This window comes from Ascaphus truei, chromosome 4 (genome assembly GCF_040206685.1).
Source record: "Ascaphus truei isolate aAscTru1 chromosome 4, aAscTru1.hap1, whole genome shotgun sequence".
Taxonomy (NCBI): Eukaryota; Metazoa; Chordata; class Amphibia; order Anura; family Ascaphidae; genus Ascaphus; species Ascaphus truei.
The window spans coordinates 234,631,477-234,652,677 of record NC_134486.1 but is presented as its reverse complement, the minus strand read 5'-3'; the positions used below and the strand labels follow the sequence as shown (position 1 = coordinate 234,652,677).

General features: G+C 43.7%; 1 protein-coding gene across 6 annotated transcripts in view; it reads right to left on the bottom strand.

The window, feature by feature from the left end:
• ERMARD (ER membrane associated RNA degradation) overlaps positions 1-21,201 on the bottom strand; it is a 93,068-nt gene that overhangs the window by 24,772 nt on the left and 47,095 nt on the right. For 4 of the 6 annotated variants that reach the window (XM_075597030.1, XM_075597032.1, XM_075597034.1 and 1 more), the window contains exons 8-14: positions 20,421-20,535; positions 18,557-18,659; positions 17,537-17,566; positions 14,575-14,643; positions 13,252-13,422; positions 10,991-11,074; positions 9,759-9,838 (exon numbers count right to left, since the gene is read on the bottom strand). In XM_075597030.1, the coding sequence (XP_075453145.1) occupies positions 9,759-9,838; positions 10,991-11,074; positions 13,252-13,422; positions 14,575-14,643; positions 17,537-17,566; positions 18,557-18,659; positions 20,421-20,535 (652 nt within the window). The remainder of the gene's footprint in view (positions 1-9,758; positions 9,839-10,990; positions 11,075-13,251; positions 13,423-14,574; positions 14,644-17,536; positions 17,567-18,556; positions 18,660-20,420; positions 20,536-21,201) is intronic. The other 2 variants (XM_075597035.1, XM_075597036.1) reach the window with 2 other exon arrangements.

The window sequence follows — 21,201 nt, the reverse complement described above, 5'->3', positions numbered from 1 at the left end:
TAGAAGTGGGCAGTAAAATGAACAGAAGGGCCAACGATAACAGTGGCCGACAGTACGGAGACAGGGGGAAACCACAGGATGAAACAGCGACCACAGTGTGAAGAAGAAGAGTAAATAACTGAGACGATGGACTATATACTTCTGTGTTTTGCTGTCAGAACAGAAGTCTGATTTACAAAAAGCGATGATAATCGGTGACGAGAGTATAGCTCATAAAATAGTTTTTGTTGCAAGAGGATAAGATAAGATGGAAGAATATGTGACAGTTTAAGGGTTTAAAAATTGGTTCTTTTAGTTGGTAATCAGTTTGGGTTAAAGTTAGTTATATTTAAGGGATGGTTATGCTTTCTAGACTGGTTTATAAAGAGATCTATAGTAGTGCTGTGATGTCATAACAGACGTATTATAGATAATAAATCAAGGGTAAAATGTTGTCTTGTCATTAAGTTTGAGTGCTAAGGTAGGATATTATGTATGTGTACAAGAAAGGGCACAGAAACCAACTATCACGACCGTAATGGAAAGAGAGAGTAGACAGATGATTGGCTTTTGTTCTCCCTCCCCCCCCCATCTCCCTCTGTCTCACCCCCCCCCCCCCCTGTTCCTCCACCCTTCCCTCCTTCCCCTCCCCTGTGGAGCTGGAACGGGGATGGCTAGACTATCCGGGCCTGCACACAATCGTCTTCCCCCTTATATTTCCACGCCAAGATTGGTGAGGTGATGTGGACGTGTGGCTTTGTTTACTAGAGATTTGAGTAACAGAGGTACTCATTTCGAGAGAGTAGGTCGGGAGGTCTCAAGAAATGGGGGATCAAGAAACTGATCCCAATTTTTGGTTACATTTGTATATGTGTATATTTTTATTTGTTTTCTCCTATAACAAGTCAAACGATGCAGAGAGAAAGTACCCAAAGTTTCAATTGGCATGTGATGTCCGAGGAAAAGTTGACACTAAGGAATGTAGAGGATGCAGTAAGAGATAAAATAAGGTTGGTCCCTACCTATCAACTACGAACCCAAACACCACAACAAACATGACATATAGGATAGGCACTCTGAATGTCAAGAGACTAAACTCACCGGTGAAAAGGAGACGGGCCATTGTAGAGATTAAAAATTATGTAATGTTTATGCAGGAGACACATTTTAAGAGAGATAAAGAACAGAGAATGATGAATAAATATATTGTACAAAATTTCTATAGCTCATCAAGAGATAAGAAAAATGGGGTGGGGATTCTGTTAGCAAGAATTTTGAGTTGCAGGATATCACCACGAAGAAGGATTTAGAAGGTAGATATATTATGATTAAAGGGAAGATAAAGGGGAAGAAGGTCACTCTAGCAAATATATACGTCCCCAATGTGGGTCAGGCAGATTTTTTAGAGAAAGTACTATCAATAATTAATGTATTTAGAGAAGGAGCTCTATATCTGGGCGAAGATTTTAATGTGGCGTTAAATCCGGTGTTAGATACCTCAAAAGGATATACAAAAGTGAGCAAAAAACAGACAAAGTTTATAAATAAAATATTGGATCAGCAGGCATTGGTTGATGCCTGGAGAGTCTTAAATCTGTCAGGGATGGATTATACATATTACACACACACGATAGCTATTCCAGGATAATGTTTGAAGTGAAACTTCTTTAGTGGCACCTAGTCAATTTTCATGGGAAAAAACTGGAGAACTGGAGACATGGAGACGAAAATGTGAAACGGAAATTGCGTCACGTAATGGCCGCCGCTCCCCCCACACGCCCACTGTCACATGCGGCGGCGATAGCCGCCGGCGCCGTTCTAACGGCCGCCACTCCCCTCACACAGCCGCTGACATATGCGGCAAGGGCCACCACTAACGGCCGCCGTTCTCCCCACACGCCCGCACAGACATGGGAGTTGTATGGATGCGCATGCGCAGATGTGACCGCCAGGTCCCTCATGCGCTAATGCGTCCTCTCACTCAGCAGCGCGTAACCTCCCTCCCCAGGCTGCCCTCTCACTCAGTAGCGCGTATCCTCCCTCCCCAGGCTGCACTCTCACTCACGGTGAGTCCCCGTTATAACGCCCTCAGAAGCATCCTCACCTCACCCGGTACCCGGGGGCAGCGCTCATCAGCAAGGCTCCCTCCCCGAGCCGCAGGCCCCGTCGGATCCTCCGTTTCCGCGAGCCGCAGGGCGGTTCTATACACAAGACAGGGAGCAACCCCGGCAAGATGGCCAGCCTCCCCCCTCTCCGGTCACGTGACAGCACTTGTCCGGCGATCCTATTGGTCAACGACTGACGGCTGAGGCGCTCGCGCTGGGGACAGCCAATGGGACTCCGGCTCGGCTGTGACGTCACGCAAAAATAAGGCGGGCTTTGTCACTCCATAGCGAGGCTTGGAATGGCTGTCGCCTCCTGCTCCGGTAACGGGGAGTGGGGGGGTTTGAGCGCGCTGCGTCCCCCACAGCACCATCAGAGGGGGGGGGAGGAAGAGCGCTGAGCGCCCCACGCGCGTTACCGTGCCCTTCTGTACCCCCCTCGCGGCCCCGTACCTCCGCCGGGGAGCTGGCTGCAGCAGGACACACAGTCGTGTCCGCAGCTCTGCCGGGGGTAGAGAATGGGGGCTGCTCCGGTCGTGTACCTCCGGGGGTGGGGGGCTTGGCTGCGGGGCTGCTTTGGAGACTCAGACAGAGCCCCCCGGTTCCGCAGCTCCGCCGGGGGTGGGGGGTGTCAGGAGAGAGGGGGCAGGACACAGACAGAGAGACATATACACCACACACACACACATACACTGACAGACACACACATACACACACACACATACACACACTGACTGACACGCACACTGACGCGCGCGCACACTGATACACGCACACTCTGACGCACGCACACTCTGACGCACGCACACTGATGCACGCACACGCACACTCTGACACACACACCCCCCAGTGATGCGCCGAACACAGCCCCTGAATGATGTGCCTATTCCCCCCCCACTCCCGTGAGCTCCCCCACCTGCTCAACATCCATGATGCCGGTACTGCTGCCACTGCGCTGCTGCCAATAAACATGACCCTGCCAATCAAATTTACTCATGCTCTAAGCAGTAATAATATTATTGTTACTTTATATGTTGCTGACAACACACAAAGAAGTTTCACTTACTATGCGCGTGCACAGCACACACAGCTTTTTTTTTAGATCAAACTAACGTGAGTAAAATAAGGAAAGCTAATATTGGCAATATTACGTGGTCAGATCACGCACCAGTAATTTTAGAAATTGATTTGGAGGTGGGGCTTTACGCAGAAAGGTGAGTGGACATGGAGACTGAATGAGTCTTTACTGAAAAATAATAATGTGGTATTAGTAATTGAGGATGCTCTTAAAAACTACTTCGCAGAAAATAATGTAGGAAATAGATCCCCGGCAGTACTGTGGGAGGCTCATAAACGTGTTATAAGGGGAGTGTTTATTCAACCAGTCCTCTCTCAGGAAAAGAGTAAGAGAAAAAGAAATTGAAGAATTAAGCAAACTAATCCAAGACCTTGAAATTAAACATAAGAAGGCAGCTGATAAGGAAATACTTGAAGAACTGCCAGAGAAAAAATTATTTTGTTAGCAACCCAAAAAATAGAAAAGTCGCTGATTTGGCTTAAACATAAGTATTATGAGAAAGGTAATAAGATGGACAGGTTGCTGGCCAACCAGTTAAAACAGAAACAGAGCCAATTTAATATCAGTAACATTCAGAAACAAGATGCAGTAGTGTCAAAGGATCCAACAGTTATTAACGAGGAGTTCAGGCTATTTTACAAGAAGTTATATAATATAGAAGTCAGGCAGAATAGGAAAAGGGAGCATATAGAGGAGGATATAGAAATATTTATGAAGGATATTCAAACTAAAACAATCACACCCCAGACGAGAGCTAAACTCGATGCGATAATAACATGGGATGAGATAGAAAAAGGAATAAAAGACCTACCCAATGGAAAAAGCCCGGGTCCTGATGGTTTGCCGCATACATATTATAAGACCTTTGCTAACTCCCTGATAGTATATATTCAAGGTATGTTTAACACATTGAGAGATACGGGTAATCTATCCCAGTATATGTCAGAAGCTCATATAGCAGTTATCCCTAAACCAGGTAAAGACAAACTAAATTGTGCAAGTTACCACCCAATATCGCTCATAAATGTAGACGTCAAAATTCTCGCCAAAAAATTAGCAAATAGACTTAATGAATATATACCGGAACTGGTAAAGCGGGATCAAACCGGATTTATACCATAAAGAGAAGCCAAACATAACATTAGGCGAATTATAAATATATCAAATCAGGTCAATAAAAACCAGACTCCAACTATGATACTGTCTATAGATGCAGAAAAGGCCTTTGATAGAGTGCAGTGGAATTCTATGTTTAAGATACTGGAACGTATAGGATCGAGAGACATGTTTAAACAGTATGTAAAGGCACTATATAGTAACCCATCAGCAAAGGTCAAGGTAAATGGGCAGGTCTCGAACTCATTTAAAATAGTTAATGGCACGAGGCAGGGGAGCCCATTGTCCCCATTGATTTTCGCCCTAATAATCGAGCTGTTAGTAGAACGGTTAAAATAGGTGAGAAAGAACATAAGATCGCATTATATGCAGATTATATTCTTTTGATAAGAACTAACACATTGGTCTCGCTACCAAATATAATGGGTGTTCTGGATATAGTTTAGCCTCTAATTTCAAAATCAACCTAACAAAAACAGAGGCTCTTAATATAAATCTTTCAGCAGAGTTGACGGCCCAAGTAAAAGAAAACTTCCCTTTCGAATGGAAGAATAGAAGTCTAAAATATTTGGGTACAAATATAACGCCAAGAGAAGAGGACCTGTTCCAGACCAATTATTCCCCGTTAGCAAAAATAATACAAAATGATTTTAAAAGATGGAATAAGAATATTATCTTGTGGATAGGTAGAGTTAACTGTATTCAAATGAATATACTGCTGAGACTTGGGTATCTGTTCCAGACTATCCCGTGAAAGTTTCCAAGCAGTATATTGCTATGCTCCAAAGTAAAATGAATACATTTATTTGGGAATTTAAAAATACCAAGGACCAATATTAAAACACTGCAAAGGCATAAATCGCAAAGTGGACTTGCAAGGTGGACTTGGTCTGCCGAATATCAACAAGTATTATCTTACTACACAAGTGAATTCTCTTTTTGAATGGTTTCATTGTTCTAAAAGTAAACTTTGGGTGGAAATTGAAAACAATTACTGAAAAAATATAGACACAAATAAGGCTCCATGGCTCAGGAAGACAGATCGTCCTAAAGCTCCTTATGAACTATCGGTATGGCACTATGTGCATGGGATCAAATATCCAAGGATGAGAGAGTTTGTACGTTCCCATCCCCTCTCACTCCAATATGTGGGAACCCCGACTTCCCCCCAGGGTTGGACTCTGTAATATTTAAAAAGTGGAGCCGAGCGGGTCTAATTAGACTAGGACCAGGGTGGGCAACCCTTTCGCCATTCGCCACTTGTGTCGAATTGGGAGTCAAAGTGTGGCGAATTGAGTAACCACAATATAAGGGCCGCCGGGACTCCTGCACTCACTGTGCGGCCCGCGGCGGCTTTCCGCTCTCCCTCTCGAGTTCGCTCCTGTTCCCCCACGCTCTCCCCCCTCCCGATCAGCCCGCTCACGCTCTCCCCCCTCCCCGATCAGCCCGCTCTCCCCCCTCCCGGATCAGCCCGCTCAGAGAACTGCAGGCAGCAGCGCGCTCTAGCATTGAGACACTTCCGTGCCTGCTAGAGCGCGTGCGTGCAGTCCTGCCTTCTCTGCCGCCTCCTCAGAGCAAACCGAGGTAGAGAGGGAGGGGGTGTCATTGGAGGTGCAGGGGGGCGGGTGTCATTGGAGGTGCAGGGGGGGGGGAGTCATTGGAGGTGCAGGGGGGGGGGAGTCATTGTAGGTGCGGGGGGGGGTCATTGTAGGTGCAGGGGGGGGTCATTGTAGGTGCAGGGGGGGTCATTGTAGGTGCAGGGGGGGTCATTATAGGTGCAGGGGGGGGTCATTGGAGGTGCAGAGGGGGGGTCATTGGAGGTTCAGAGGGGGGTCATTGGAGGTGCAGAGGGGGGGTCATTGGAGGTGCAGAGGGGGGGTCATTATAGGTGCTGGAGGGGGTCATTGGAGGTGCAGAGGGGTTGGTCATTGGAGGTTCAGAGTGGGGTCATTGGAGGTGCAGAGGGGGGGTCATTGGAGGTGCAGAGGGGGGGTCATTGGAGGTGCAGGGGGGGGGTGATTGGAGGTAGGGGGGGTGATTGGAGGTAGGGGGGGTGATGTGAGGTGCAGGGAGGGAGAGTGATGTGAGGTGCAGGGAGGGAGAGTGATGTGAGGTGCACGGGGGGAGAGTGATGTGAGGTGCAGGGGGGGTGAGTGATGTGGGGTGCAGGGAGGGAGAGTGATGTGAGGTGCAGGGGGGGAGAGTGATGTGAGGTGCAGCGGGGGAGAGTGATGTGAGGTGCACGGGGGGAGAGTGATGTGAGGTGCAGGGAGGGAGAGTGATGTGAGGTGCAGGGGGGAGAATGATGTGAGGTGCATGGGGGGAGAATGATGTGAGGTGCAGGGGGGAGAGTGATGTGAGGTGCAGGGAGGGAGAGTGATGTGAGGTGCACGGGGGGAGAGTGATGTGAGGTGCAGGGGGGAGAGCGATGTGGGGTGCAGGGAGGGAGAGTGATGTGAGGTGCAGGGGGGAGAATGATGTGAGGTGCAGGGGGGAGAGTGATGTGAGGTGCACGGGGGGAGAGTGATGAGGTGCACGGGGGGAGAAGGATGTGAGGTGCAGGGGGGGTGGGATGTGTGTGGTGTGCAGGGGGGTATTGTGTGTTTGATGTGGAGAGGGAGTATTATGTGTGTGGGTGAGGGGGAGAGATGGGGGTATAAGAGATAGGTGGGGGAGTATCGCAAAGGTTGATAGTGAGGGGTGCTGGGGGAGATATATGAGGATGATGATGATGATGATGAGAGGTGCTGGAGGAGAGATGATGATGATGATGATGATTTTTCCCGCGTGGCCCAATTTTTTTTCCTTGGAGCAGTTCGTCCCTTCTTGCTTTACGAGTTGTGCAGGCCTGCCTTACTTGGTAGGGAAGGAGCGCGCTCCGGCTGTGTGGCACACTCCCCTTCCTCCCAGCCCGCTTCAGTGGTGTGACGCGCTTCCTCCCCTCCAGCACCAGAAGTTGATGCGCTGACACGCTCCTACCCATCCCCTCCCTCCCCTGGCCAGACCCGCCACCACCGCTTCCTTCCCTTTCTTTCTCAGCCGCCGCGATCTGGTTAGGAGACGGGGCTGATGCGGGGGACGGGGGCTGATGCCTGATGCGGGGGACAGGGGCTGATGCCTGATAAGGGGCGACGGGGGTTGATGCTTGATACGGGGGCGACGGGGGCTGATGCCTGGGACGGGGGGGAAGGGGGCTGATGCCTGGGACGGGGGGTAGGGGGGCTGATGCCTGGGACGGGGGGGAGGGGGGCTGATGCCTGGGACGGGGGGAGGGGGAGTTAATGCCTGGGATGGGGGACAGGGGCTGATGCCTGGGATGGGGAGGGGGGGCTGATGTCTGATACGGGGGAGGGGAGCTGATGCCTGATGAGGGGGACGGGGGCTGATGCCTGATACGGGGGACTGGGGCTGATACCTGATACGGGGGAGGGGTGGGGGCTGATGCCTGGGACGGGGGGTAGAGAGCTGCTGCTGCCTGATGATGAGGGGGCTGCTGGGGGGGCTGCTGGGGGAGATGATGAGGGGGCTGCTGGGGGAGATGATGAAGGGGCTGCTGGGGGAGATGATGAAGGGTGCTGGGGCAGATGATGAAGGATGCTGGGGCAGATGATGAAGGGTGCAGGGGCAGATGATGAAGGGTGCTGGGGCAGATGATGAAGGGTGCTGGGGCAGATGATGAAGGGTGCTGGGGCAGATGATGAAGGGTGCTGGGGCAGATGATGAAGGGTGCTGGGGCAGATGATGAAGGGTGCTGGGGGAGATGAGGGGGTTTACATGAGATGATGATGGGGGAAATGAGATGAGGAGGAAGATAGTGGTGGTGGCATGAGGGGGTGAGAGGAGGAGGGGGTGAGGGAGCTTGAGGGGGTGAGAGGAGGAGGGGGGTTAGGGAGCTTCAGGGGCGGTTATTGTCTGAGAATTTATAAACTTTTTCAAACCGTGTGTTTAAAATTTTCGCATGCGCAACATATTACCTACATTTTTACATGGTGTGGCTATTTTCACTTCTAATTCGCCACACCTGTGGCTACATTGAAAAATAGGTTGCCCACCCCTGGACTAGGAGATCTGATGGACATGGGAGAAAATAGATGTTTTAAACATTTTCAGGACCGGTTTGATTTTAAAGAAGGGGAGAGATGACAATATATGCTAATGTTTCACTATATGAACACAAATAAAAAAAAAACAAAAAAAACAACATGTTGAGGATGTTGAATTCTTTTAAAACAGTGCTGGTATCGCTGGGTGCAAGTGGGCACAATACATCGTATATCTACAGAACATTATTGGAAATCAAAGCTGAACCTAAGCCAGGATTTGTATTGGCTTGGGAAAAGGAGCTGGGTAAGGAATATTCTGCACTCGAATGGACACAAATGTGGAATAATGCCAGCTCTTCCCCGATGGCAACGAATATCTTAGAAAACGCGTATAAGATAATGTATAGGTGGTATCATACACCACAAAAACTGAACGAATGCTATCCAGGAACGTCTAATGAGTGCAGGAGAGGATGTGGGGAGGTGGGAACAATGTTTCATATTTGGTGGAAGTGTAAGAAAATAAAATGTTTTTGAGATGTGATAGTGGAGCAGATTTTCAATATTTCCAAGACTACAATCCCAAAAGACCAGAGTATTTCACTGCTAAACAGCGAAGGGGTCAAGGGGCACAGAATTAGGAAATCTCTGTTAATACATATGCTAAATGCAGCAAGATGTGCCCTCGCTGCCAACTGGAAAAAGCTGGATGCACGCACTATAGGACAATATGAGTCCAGAATATGGGAGTTTATGAGTTTTTCCATCCTATCATATATAACCACTGATACAAGGTTAAAATTTGAGCTTCTCTGGCGTATTCACTGGTAATAGAATATTGTGAAAAGATTTGAGAGAGGAAACATCTGCCAAAATGGGAATAATAGGGACAATTGGGATTATTCAATATGGGTTTAACTTGTTTTTAATCTCATTATTTGTTTTGTGATTGTTTATATGTATGTATGTATTTATCATTTAAACTGTCAGTGTGTGATAGTGTATTCTAATATGTTTTTTTGTTTTTGTGTCGTATCGTACTGTAATATCCTGTTTTGTAGTGTATTATACTGTGTTGTATGTTTACTGTTATTGAAATGTGGATTACAAATAAAGAATTAAAAAAAAACTCATGCACAAGAAATCTCTCATTCCCTGACGACCTGGAAATGCCAAAACACACAGAAAGCTTTTTATTACAGACATGCATTTGATCATTACACACAAATACACTGTCCTCGGCTTATGGTGCTACTTAGCTACCGGGGACACACGTTTGTTTAGGCGTAACCAGTCGGGCTTCACCTTTATTTATGAAGACTGGCAAACCCCACCGTCAACCCTATTTGATAGATTTTTCTTTAGATGACACACGGGGTATACTGTTCAATTTAAATGATACGGACGATATTACATTATTTTGCCTTAAACGGCACTTACCCTGGGACTTGTTGAGAATGATCCAGAGGAGGGGAGTGAAGCAGAGTCCATCTCTGAAGACTTTCACTGCAATCTAACACCTGTTAAGGGGACATTCATATCGTTAAGAGTATACTGTCAGCGCTTTGCAACTTACCTTATTTAATCAGTTTGCTGGCAGTTTCATGAATAAGGCGATTAATATCTTTCAAGGTTCTACCAACATCTTCTAATCTGCTCTAGTCTCTTTTGTGACCCATGTGTCGTTATCATTATCTCTCTGTAACTTCCTCTCTGTAGTATCCCCATCCTATACGTGTATTCACTAGGTTCTCTTGAAATCCAGAATAAAAACCTTATTTTTCAAGTAAGCATGTCCCGATCTTGGAAACCAAATTAACTGCCTTATCCTCGCACGCTAGCAGCAGTGATGAGATTAATAAATTACATTTTGGTGACTGAAAGCCTTTTTCGTTATGTTTTTTTAAACAGACAAATAAAAGTATCTTATTAGTTTCTGAAAATCTGACACATTTCCTTGGATTTCACTAACTGTACAAAAGGGACTCTTCAGTAGAGTGAATGTCAAACTTGTTCAAATAAAGTCGAAGTAGGGTCTGATTACCATATCAATGGGATGAAACAGGCTGAAGAGTCAACTTTACAGTGAAGCATTTCCATATCTATGTAAAAGAACCACTCACCCCACTGCAAAGACACTTAACCTCGAAACGTATCCCTATAAAATTGGTTCAAATCCCGGTGCCAGTTTCTACTTACCTTGGACAAGTCACTTTATCTTTCTGTGCCTCAGGCACCAACATAGATTGCAAGCTCATCTAGATAGGAACTGTGTCTGTAAAAACTCCTATGTACTGCGCACTATACTGTAATTGTGCATCCCATTGGGAGAAAAGCGCTATATGAAATATAATTGTTGTTATTATTACCCATTCTGTCTATGTCTCCTGATACACCAGTCAGATGCTAAGCAAGTATACACCTCTGTCAAATAGTACAGTATAACTTAATTTCCCCATCCTCATACTGCACCAGTCTACTCCCGGAAAAAGATACAGTTTCTATGATTATACTTTAAGTGTCCCATACATGGTTGGTGCTATAAATAAACAAAAATACTAAAATAATACTACTGTAAAGTAAACCGTGGTTTTAGAGCACACACCCATTTTTGTTTCATTAACAGAGGGTGCTGCTGCTCAAAGAACAATTTTTTAGAAGAATCTCCAAACCTGTTTTCGAAGGAGGGCAATTGGATGAAACCTTGATTGATATCGTTCAGCAGCATCCATCAGTGCATACAGTACTGAGATCTCCTGTTTCAACGACGATAAAAATCATCATCAATATGCAATTAAAGAAATGCTCCACTCTGAGTTCACCTCAAAAGGACCGTCAACACATTGCAAACCTCTCTGGCAGAGGGATATTGACGATTGTAAGATGTTTGTAGCAGGGTCTTCCTTATCTACTTACCCCAGTGCATGTTAATGTTATAATTTTATTGTTCTTTTCTCCACACCCCCATTGCACTGAGCTGCAGATTGTGTTGGGGCGTTACAAATAAATGATGATAATATTAATAATAATAATAAACCTACTTGGTTCACACACAAACATTCTTCCAACAAGTTACCTACAAATGTAATCATTACCTGTAGAACAATCTAACACTGAATTCTTTTTTTCAAATACTTACATTTCTCTGATTTAAAAATAAATAAATAAAGCACCATTGATGGCTAAAATTCAAACCCCTTAAACTGTATGTAAATGGTTCATTTTGGTGCTTGAAGGGACATGACCTTTACAGCTACAGTGTCACTTCAGGGCGTGAGAAATGGCATCCCAGAGCCACCTGCAGGCCAAGTATGGTCACTTGCAGCTATAGTTACTTGCTATCTCCCGGTTACACCCGGGCCAATGAAGCTGCCCAGGGACAAGAGGTCATGTCCGATACGGCAGCACCACTACACGCTCTCCAGCTTCGGACACCTTGTCATAAAGTTTCTATCTAATTCTTCTGAGGGCAAACTGATGTGTGTTGGATGAAACATTAAAGTGTTTCATTATGTTTTTTTTTAATTGGCTTCTATAATCATAATTTTGAAAACCAGTGAACTAAAAGCTGAAGCTTACACAAGACAATTGTACAATTTTGTGGGGGGAGATCATAAAAGCAGACGGGAGATGAAACTAAATTGGATTGACATAACAAGCAGGTCATGTGAGAAATACGTATTTCACTTACTCAGCTACTGAAGCGATCACGTGAACACAAATGGCTGAGATCCAGTAAGGTCTGACACTGAAAAGGTTAAAGCAGCAGTCTTCTCTGAGCCAATCTCTGGATCCACAACCTCTGGAGACCCCCTGATTACTGAAATATCTGTACTTATAATCACCAGACATGACTTGTGAGCACATTTCCTTGTCTCAGACATGTCTGCAACCTGCCTTTCCCCATTATCTCTTAGCATACAGTGCTTCCACTGCAGCCAGGGATTCTGGGTAATGACATGCAAATGAGCACACAGTGTCACATTTTGCTTCTTGTCTATTTTAACATGCAAATGTGCTCACAAGTGGTATTATTATTTGCTGTACACTGTGCAGCGGAGCGTTTTTGTCCACTTTTTTTATTCACCATAACTTATTTTGGATCTGGTTATTACCACCAGACAAGAATACTTGCACAGAGATATATTCAATTACTGCTGGGATCAGTTTCACAATGGCAGACAGTAGAGATCCCTACTATATAAAGCCATATATGTAGCTTTCTAGTGTCACAACAAAACGACAAACATCTCATGAATAGAGTTGGAGGACTGTGGATCTGCTCAAGGATGTCTTCTTTCTACCCCCTTTTTATCTAAAGCCCTCTCCCGCCTTAAACCTTTTTCACTGACTGCCCCACACCTCTGGAATGCCCTTCCCCTCAGTACCGGACTAGCACCCTCTCTATCCACCTTTAAGACCCACCTTAAGACACACTTGCTTAAAGAAGCATACGAATAGCACTGTGAACATTCTGAACACATGATACATAAAGCTTGGCCCCCTGCAGACGCACTTACCAGAACTCCCTCCTACTGTCTCTGTACGTTCTCCCTACCTACCAATTAGATTGTAAGCTCCTCGGGGCAGGGACTCCTCTTCCTTAATGTTATGTTTATGTCTAAAGTACTTATTCCCATGATCTGTTATTTATATTATCTGTTATTTATTCGATTACCACATGTATTACTACTGTGAAGCGCTATGTACATTAATGGCGCTATATAAATAAAGACATACAATACAATACAAATACCATGCAGTTCAGGTGCTACTTAAAAAAAAAAATTAGAAATGGAGATTGATTTTTCTATTAATTAATCTAGCTCAACCACTGAGACAACTTGCTGACATATGTTTTGTCCTAAAAACCTGGTCTTTTGTTGCCCTTGAAGATCATGCTCAGACAGCCTTACTCCATGATTTTTCCTACCTTGATGAGGACATCCTCTTGGTCGAGATGTTTACATAGGAGCACAACCGAAAAGCTAAGAAGTTCATTGGCCATTTCTCTTGGAAACTCACTGCATTGTATTTCCCCGTGGCTAAGATGGTCTCTGACACGCGGACCTTCCTGATAGTTCAAGAAGTCCCACAGGAACTCCTGTTAATATGAAGAACAGAACCAGGACAATGATGCCGATATTGACAAAGAAACCTTAAACTAATTTGCCATACTATTTGTATTTAAAACCTTGCTCCTGAGAGGTTCCAGTGACATTGCAGAAGACAGATTCAAAGCTGTGCTTGTATCTCTATTAATAGCTCAGTTCATCATGTTCTCTGATTTTACATTTTGTACCTTGATCTGACCCCACACATCACTTCCTACAATAATAAATAATATGTGTTACTTTAAAACACTAGAGTATACAGTACTATACATAGAATGTGTCAGGGTTCAGTTCCTGCACCTGAGACCTTACAATCTATTTTGTTGGCTGAGGCCCAGGGAGATACAGTGACTTGCCCAAGGTCCCAACATGCTGGCACTTGGAATCGAACTGGGATAACTTGCTGCTCTACTGTTCTCTTTGTTCTCTCCCCTTTCCCCTAAACTTGCTGACAAAACTCTTTGTTCCTCATCATTGACTGCTTACTCCACCTTTTTCTAAGGCTCCCTCCTCTCCTTTTATTTTACATTTCTTGTCATTAGTTTTCTCTTTCGAGTGCATTATTGAGATATACACATCGTGTACAGCTGTAGTCGGCTTCATTGTATACGTTAGGATATTTGGGGATATTCTACTCCACAATTGTCACTGTCACATGGTAAATAACTATTGTAGTGTCCGTACTCATCGCTATCTGAATGGTTTGTAAAAATGCCGCCTTTTCTGTTTTACAAAAAAAAAAAAAAGTGTCCCTTTCTCTAAAAAATATCATAGAATTGAAAGTATACATTTGTGCACAAGGTTGAAATAATTACCAAATAAATCTATAAAAAAAATTATGTATCTTTCAGTAGAAGCTATAACAAAAAAAAATTAAGCCTTTCAACTGTTCACCTTGGCAGCATCCAGGAGCTATTATTATCTATTGTTAACATTACTGGTGCAGTGGACCACAGCTATGAAACTGACATCTATGGGAGGATTTGTCCGACTGAAACCATCTTTCTACACTTCAGAACATAGGTCACTTGGGTCTGTAAAATGAGCTTTAGCATTGATACCACATGGCTAATAAACTGCTGTGTGCACTGATGCTCATACATTATATGCTCCGGTTGTGCAAAGTAAAGAAAAGGAAATACCATTGCAGGTTCTCCCAATGTCAACGGGACCTGATTATCAGAGTCACTGTTCAATTGTTTTGCCAGTACCTGTGAGAAACAAAAACATGCAATGGTTTACATTCACAGTTCAAGGGAGGTTGATTTTGCACATGTTTTTTTCTACCAGATGTTGTTTAGCTTCAGTGTGGAGACAAGACTACCATGAATCAAATAAAAAAATGTATCCGGCAAGTTATGCTTGTTATGTAGTGGACAAACGGACTAGCGTTCTGAGGGATGGCAGCGATAAGTATCAATATATTTGGGATCCTTGGAGACAGTACATTAATGATCCACATTTAGATCAATCCATTTTCTCCATACAAGTCTCATTTTTAGGACTTCATAAACCCTTCACAGATTCCTACCAGATTGTGTTCTATTATTCTTACCTAGACTGGCTTACATTACTGGTACCCTGGGTGCTTCCTCTTACGTATACCAGTCTGTATGGTCTGGGAGTCTGGGAGGATGGTATACTGTACTTCTTCCCCAGAATAGTACAATAATACTTATAATGCTTTTTATATTCTCTTCCCTATGAACTTGATTGCTTTATCTTCAATTTGTTGAAAAATAATAAAATAAAGGGAGCCCCAGCAGAATTTACGGACAGCTATGGATCAAAGTGAAGAAAACAGCTGCAGACAGGGATATGTTACCACAAATCGGAATGAAGTGTGGGCATGTTCTTCTGAAATGTGTTTTTTTTTTTGCGGAGAGTGGACGTGGCAGCAGTTGAGTCAGATCTGCACAGACCTGAGTGCTGTCGGGTCTGGTCGAGGATTGTGGAGTGTGCACGTGGCAGCTGGAGCAGAGAGCTACAGTGCCAAACGTGGTTGAGAGTTACAACGCTGTCGGAGGGGACCCTGAATGGCTATAAAGCATAGTGGTACTGAAGCAAGCTCCCACAGAGTGCCAGCACCATCGCAAGCCAACCTACTCAGGATTGGGTGGCTAATGCAGCGCTCACACTGATTCACACCCGCGCAGCGTTATGTGGGAATTGTGTTGTATTTGTATACTATGTGTAGTGATCCTCTGATCACAAGGTACCTGAGTTAGTAGTGGATAACTAAACCTGTTGTATCACCCGTATACCGTGTCCGTATTCTTCTTGCCGTCTGACCATAGGCCACGTGTGGCCCAGTAAATTATTAACAGGGACTCAGGCCCCCGCCTCATCTATAATCATAAGTCTGAGAGCTAAAAGTAGAGGGTTTACATACATATAGTAAACTTCCTACAGTATCGGCTAACATTGGGTACAGGCACCAAATCTTTCCACCTGCACCTTTACAGTTGCCTGTTACATTCAAATAAATATGCTTCTACTAACATGAATTGAGGGGCAATGATATGCTATTTAACTAGATTATCAAATGTATTTCACTGTGTGTTCCTTCAAGGATTATCACATGTTGGAAGTTTTAACAGAGACAGGTTTACATGAGCCAACACAATATTTGAGACAGAATAAGGGCTTTTCTAAAAATGTCAACAGTTACACTATGGTTGCACAAAAGTTGGGTTCTGCGCCCCCCTGCCTGCCCTCCCCCTAGTGTTGGCGTCCCCCCTTACCTTTGTGCCTGCGTCAAATGATGCCGTGGGGTCATGTGACGTCACTTGACTCGGGGCAGCATTTAGCGCTGCGTTGCCATGGCGACGGGCCATGGCAACGTGTCGCCCGAACCCGGCTGAATCAAGGTAAGCGACTTACAGAGGCCTTGCGCATTTAATTTAATTGCCTTGGGGAAGAACGCGGGGCTTCTGTAACTGCTGCGCCCCCCCCCAATAAAATCTCACACCCTCCAGTTTGCACACCACTGAGCTATACTATCTGTTTAAAATAAAACATAATTCTAGTGGTTTTAACAAGCCTTTTTTGTTGCTTTTAGTTATTATTATATTCATGTCTCTCCCCCTAAACTGACGCGAGTCATGTTAAGATAACACAAGGCAGTGCTAATTTAACATGGTGTTAAACCTATGCTAATGAGATTAAAGCTGCAGTTCAGTCTTTTTTTTGTTTTAATTTATTTATTTACTTCAATAGTTTCATGTGTGCAATCTCTAATTACCTAAAGAACTGTATAGCTGCCAGTCAATTCGTTCTCAATGTATTTATAGGCGAAATTTGGTGACATAATTAGAGCTGGCATATGTTTTTCTTCTGCTTCTGTCTCTCAGTGGAAGCTCATGAATATTCCTGCACTGACATGTGCTAGAGGGAGGGCAGGGCTGACAAAGGGGTATGCCAGGGCTTGTGACAGGACATGAAGGGGCAGTGCCTTAGCAAATGGCTGTTAAAATAGAATACAAGAAAATTGGTCTTTCAAAGTTCTTTTTTTAAAAACAGAAAATGCTAAAAGTATTTTTTCTTCTACAGAACTGATTTATTAAAAAAAAACACACATGCAGGATATTGACTGAACTGCAGCTTTAATAACAGCCATTGTTTAGCATATACTGTATAGTTAGCTTTGTGGATTTATGTTAACCTCAGGGACATAACGTCCATTCCTGATTTTGATAACATGATGTTATGAGCTTTGTAGATCTGGGCCTAAGTATCTTGGAAAATGTTTATAAATATAGTGAGTTAAGAATTTGGAGTTGTGTTAATTTCACTACTTTTGGTGCTTTGGGTGTCCTATTGAATGTAATGAGCCCCCCTATCTTCTCTCCACTTCCTAATTAGTTTTCAGACAGAGAGAAGCAAGCATAATTTTGACGACATATTTATGGGCATAGAAGAAACAACCTAAGAGATAACACCCCGTAGTAAAATGCAAAACTTTCTAACATGATTTAAATACATTAATGGTGGTTGTTTTTTTCTGTTTAAATATACTCTACATAGAATGGAAATCACATAACAATAGCTTGATATTTAATCAAGGAAAAATATTATATTCAGAAAAGAAGAAAAACAACTTACTTCATCAAAAGTTGTATACAAAGAGGATGACTTGAAAAGAGAGGAAAAAAGCTCAAATTAAATTTCCGTAAAATATGAAATACATAGACTATTATGTTGAACAGTATATACATCTGTAGTTTACATATGATATCTAAATAATATTTTTACATTTCTCCTTTATAGAGAATTCAGTCGTCATACAGAAGAATAAATCGGAATAGTCGGTGAGCATTATAATAACAAAATAACAAGATGGTTATGATACGCGCTTACGCTCCGAAAAGAAACTGTTTGAGTACCTTGTATTCACCTGCAGTAGGTGTTAATATACCCATATACAACCTTAAGAATTAAACTTAAGAGATGTGTGATGCTATATCAGACCTGAGATCGAAGCGTGAAGCAATTGTATAGGATTGCCTATGCATGTTTTTCTATAGTACAGCTCAACCCCCTTATAACGCTGTCGTTGGGGTCCAAAGAATCACATCGCGTTATAAGCGGATCGCGTTAGAAGTAATGTACAATTGTATGCATTGTACAATAACGTATGTAAGATACCAATAATTGTGTTGTAAAGTATTCATAAATACGAAAATTGGAAGCCACGCTTGCATCGCGTTATAAGAAGCGGATTCGCGTTGTAACGGATCGCGTTATAACGGGGTTGAGCTGTATATGGTTTAAAACAATTGGTGAAGAAATTAAGCAAGGCAGTAACCTAAGGATGTAGAGTCCCAGCTCCATGGGATGGTGATAATGTGAACACTAACTGTTGAAATGTACTAAATAACATAACCTACATGCCTTAATGTTCTGTCAAAATGTCTCCTGTCCAATGTCTTGCACCAAAGTTGGATCATTAAAATTACATTTGCCACTTCTAACTGAGTGTGTCACTGGAGCTTTGTGTGATATGTTACTAGGGATCATTCTTAGCGGGAATCAATGGCTAAGAACCAAATCATATTGAAGGACACGGTCATGTCCGTTCACAATTATTCCTGAAGCATGTAACTCAAGAGCAAACCGACTAACCTCAGCAGTGAGCATCCTATGTGGACATTTGTTAACTGTGGTAAAAATCAACCGTAGACCAGTTTCAAGCTGAGGAAGTAATAAGATAGCACAGTTGGCATACCTGAAAGAAATCCATATAAAAACACTAAACAACTACATTTTTAGAGCAATGTGTACAACAGGGGTTCTTCAATTAGTTCTCCAAAGGGACCAGATCAGAAAACATTTAGAAGAAGCTTTATTTAATGTCATTTTAGATGCATTCAAAAACTTAAAAATGATATTTCAACATTTTGCAATAATTTATAATATCTGTACCATATATATTTACATGACCTTTACTTACAAGGGAGTTTAAGTGTGGAGAACAGCACTAAGCTGCCAAAGCAACATGAATGAAATTAGCAGGAGCACATCAAAGCCCTTCTCTTGCCACATTTTGCCCAGATGAAAAGCCAGTCTACATTTCAATTTCTCAACCTGCTATATGTGTAATAACACATGACATGCAATCATGGAGGTAAATTGCATTTTGCTCACCTGTTTTAATGGGTGCAGGCATCTATATACATAAATGAGTTATGTAAATATTCATCAAGAATTATGCAGCCTGTAAAATAACAAAACTCACTCCAATATAGCGATATCTGATATATTAACCTTTTCACTGGAACGGTGCGTGTCCTGATCTGCGTGACTGAATTACTGTTTGATTTCAAGTGCTGTTTGTATTAAGTGTGGAGTTAGAACCAGAAGGAGTTGAAACAAGGAAGGTGGGAAACAAGGTATAGAACAGTATATTGAAGTACAGTAAATTATTAGCACTTATAACTCCATAGTTGCAACAATGAGCAGGATTGAGAATGTCACTCATCTTGCCGAGCTGTGGGAAGTGTAAGAAGGAAGTCTCTTTAGAGTCTCAGATTGTGATTTGAAGAGGCAACTTGCAATATTGAGGGACATTGAGAATCTTGAAAGGAGCTAATGCTCACTAAGCAGGGACTAGTGGAGCAAAGGGTGGAGCTGTGAGTGAGGATCAGGAACAGGTAGGTAGGTAGCTGTGTAACAGTTAGAAAAGGAAGCATGGGGAAGATCAAGAGGCAGGCCAGTTCTTAGCGGACCAATCCCAATAGACACACACACACATACACACATACACACGGGGGGAATCGGAACGGGGGGGGATCGGAGCAGGGGAGGCGGGGGATCGGAGAAGGGGGGAAATCGGAACGGGGGGAATCGGAGCAGGGGGGGGAAATCGGAGCAGGGGGGGGAAATCGGAGCAGGAGGGCAAGGGGGAAGCAAGGCAGGCATGGAGCAGTACTCACCTGACTTGCTCCATGCAGGAAAGGGCGGGCCTCACTTTGCAAGCTCAGATAGAGCTGGCGGCGGGCCAAAAAAAACTTCTGGCAGCATGCCAACACGCGCCAGCCAATCAGGAGAGGTTTTTTTTTTTATCCCTTTTGAAGAGACGCACGCGCTGCCTGGCACATCGTGAGCGCGCTAAATCCTGTCACCCCGTGGTGACCGGGCGACAGGATTTATCGTGGGGCACGGCCACGCAGGGGGCCCGGGCGGCCGGGCCCCCTAACTCACGGGGCCCGGGACGCTAGTGCCCTCTGTCCCCTGCTGTTGGCGGCCCTGATGCCTTTAAAAAGATGCCGGAACATTTCTTGCGTTCCCCCACACAAAGAAACCTGCAGGGAATTACATTTAGAAGCCACTGCCTTTAAGTTTTCACATTTGCTGCATTTGAACTGCAATGCAAGTACAGTACTGTACCATGGAAAAAAAAGTCATGTACATTCTGATTAGGATGTACTGTAGTTACAATCTCCATTGAGTTCCTAGTAAATATAACTATTTCAATGTTTCCTTTTACCTTCCTTGTCTGAATGCTATAATTGCTTCTGTCCAGAAAGGGGTCATATGCTGCAACACAAATGTAGATTTATTGACCAATTTTTCAGCCAGAGAAAGTGCTTCATCGTTAAGATCTGTAAAAGATACACAAAATAACATAAAAACAAAGACACACACAGCAGTATTACTTCTGCTCGAAATCCATAAACCAGTACAGTCAGATAACCAACAAAAGAACATTATCCTGCACTACTTATTTTACAGTAAAAATCTATATCAACAAGTCCTGCATGGAACACATTCATTTATATCAACAAGTCCTGCATGGAACACATTCATCTATATCAACAAGTCCTGCATGGAACACATTCATCTATATCAACAAGTCCTGCATGGAACACATTCATTTATATCAACAAGTCCTGCATGGAACACATTCATTTATATCAACAAGTCCTGCATGGAACACATTCATCTATATCAACAAGTCCTGCATGGACACATTCATCTATATCAACAAGTCCTGCATGGACACATTCATTTATATCAACAAGTCCTGCATGGAACACATTCATCTATATCAACAAGTCCTTTACGGAACACATTCATCTATATCAACAAGTCCTGCATGGAACACATTCATCTATATCAACAAGTTCTGCATGGAACACATTCATCTATATCAACAAGTCCTGCATGGAACACATTCATCTATATCAACAAGTCCTGCATGGAACACATTCATCTATATCAACAAGTTCTGCATGGAACACATTCATCTATATCAACAAGTCCTGCAT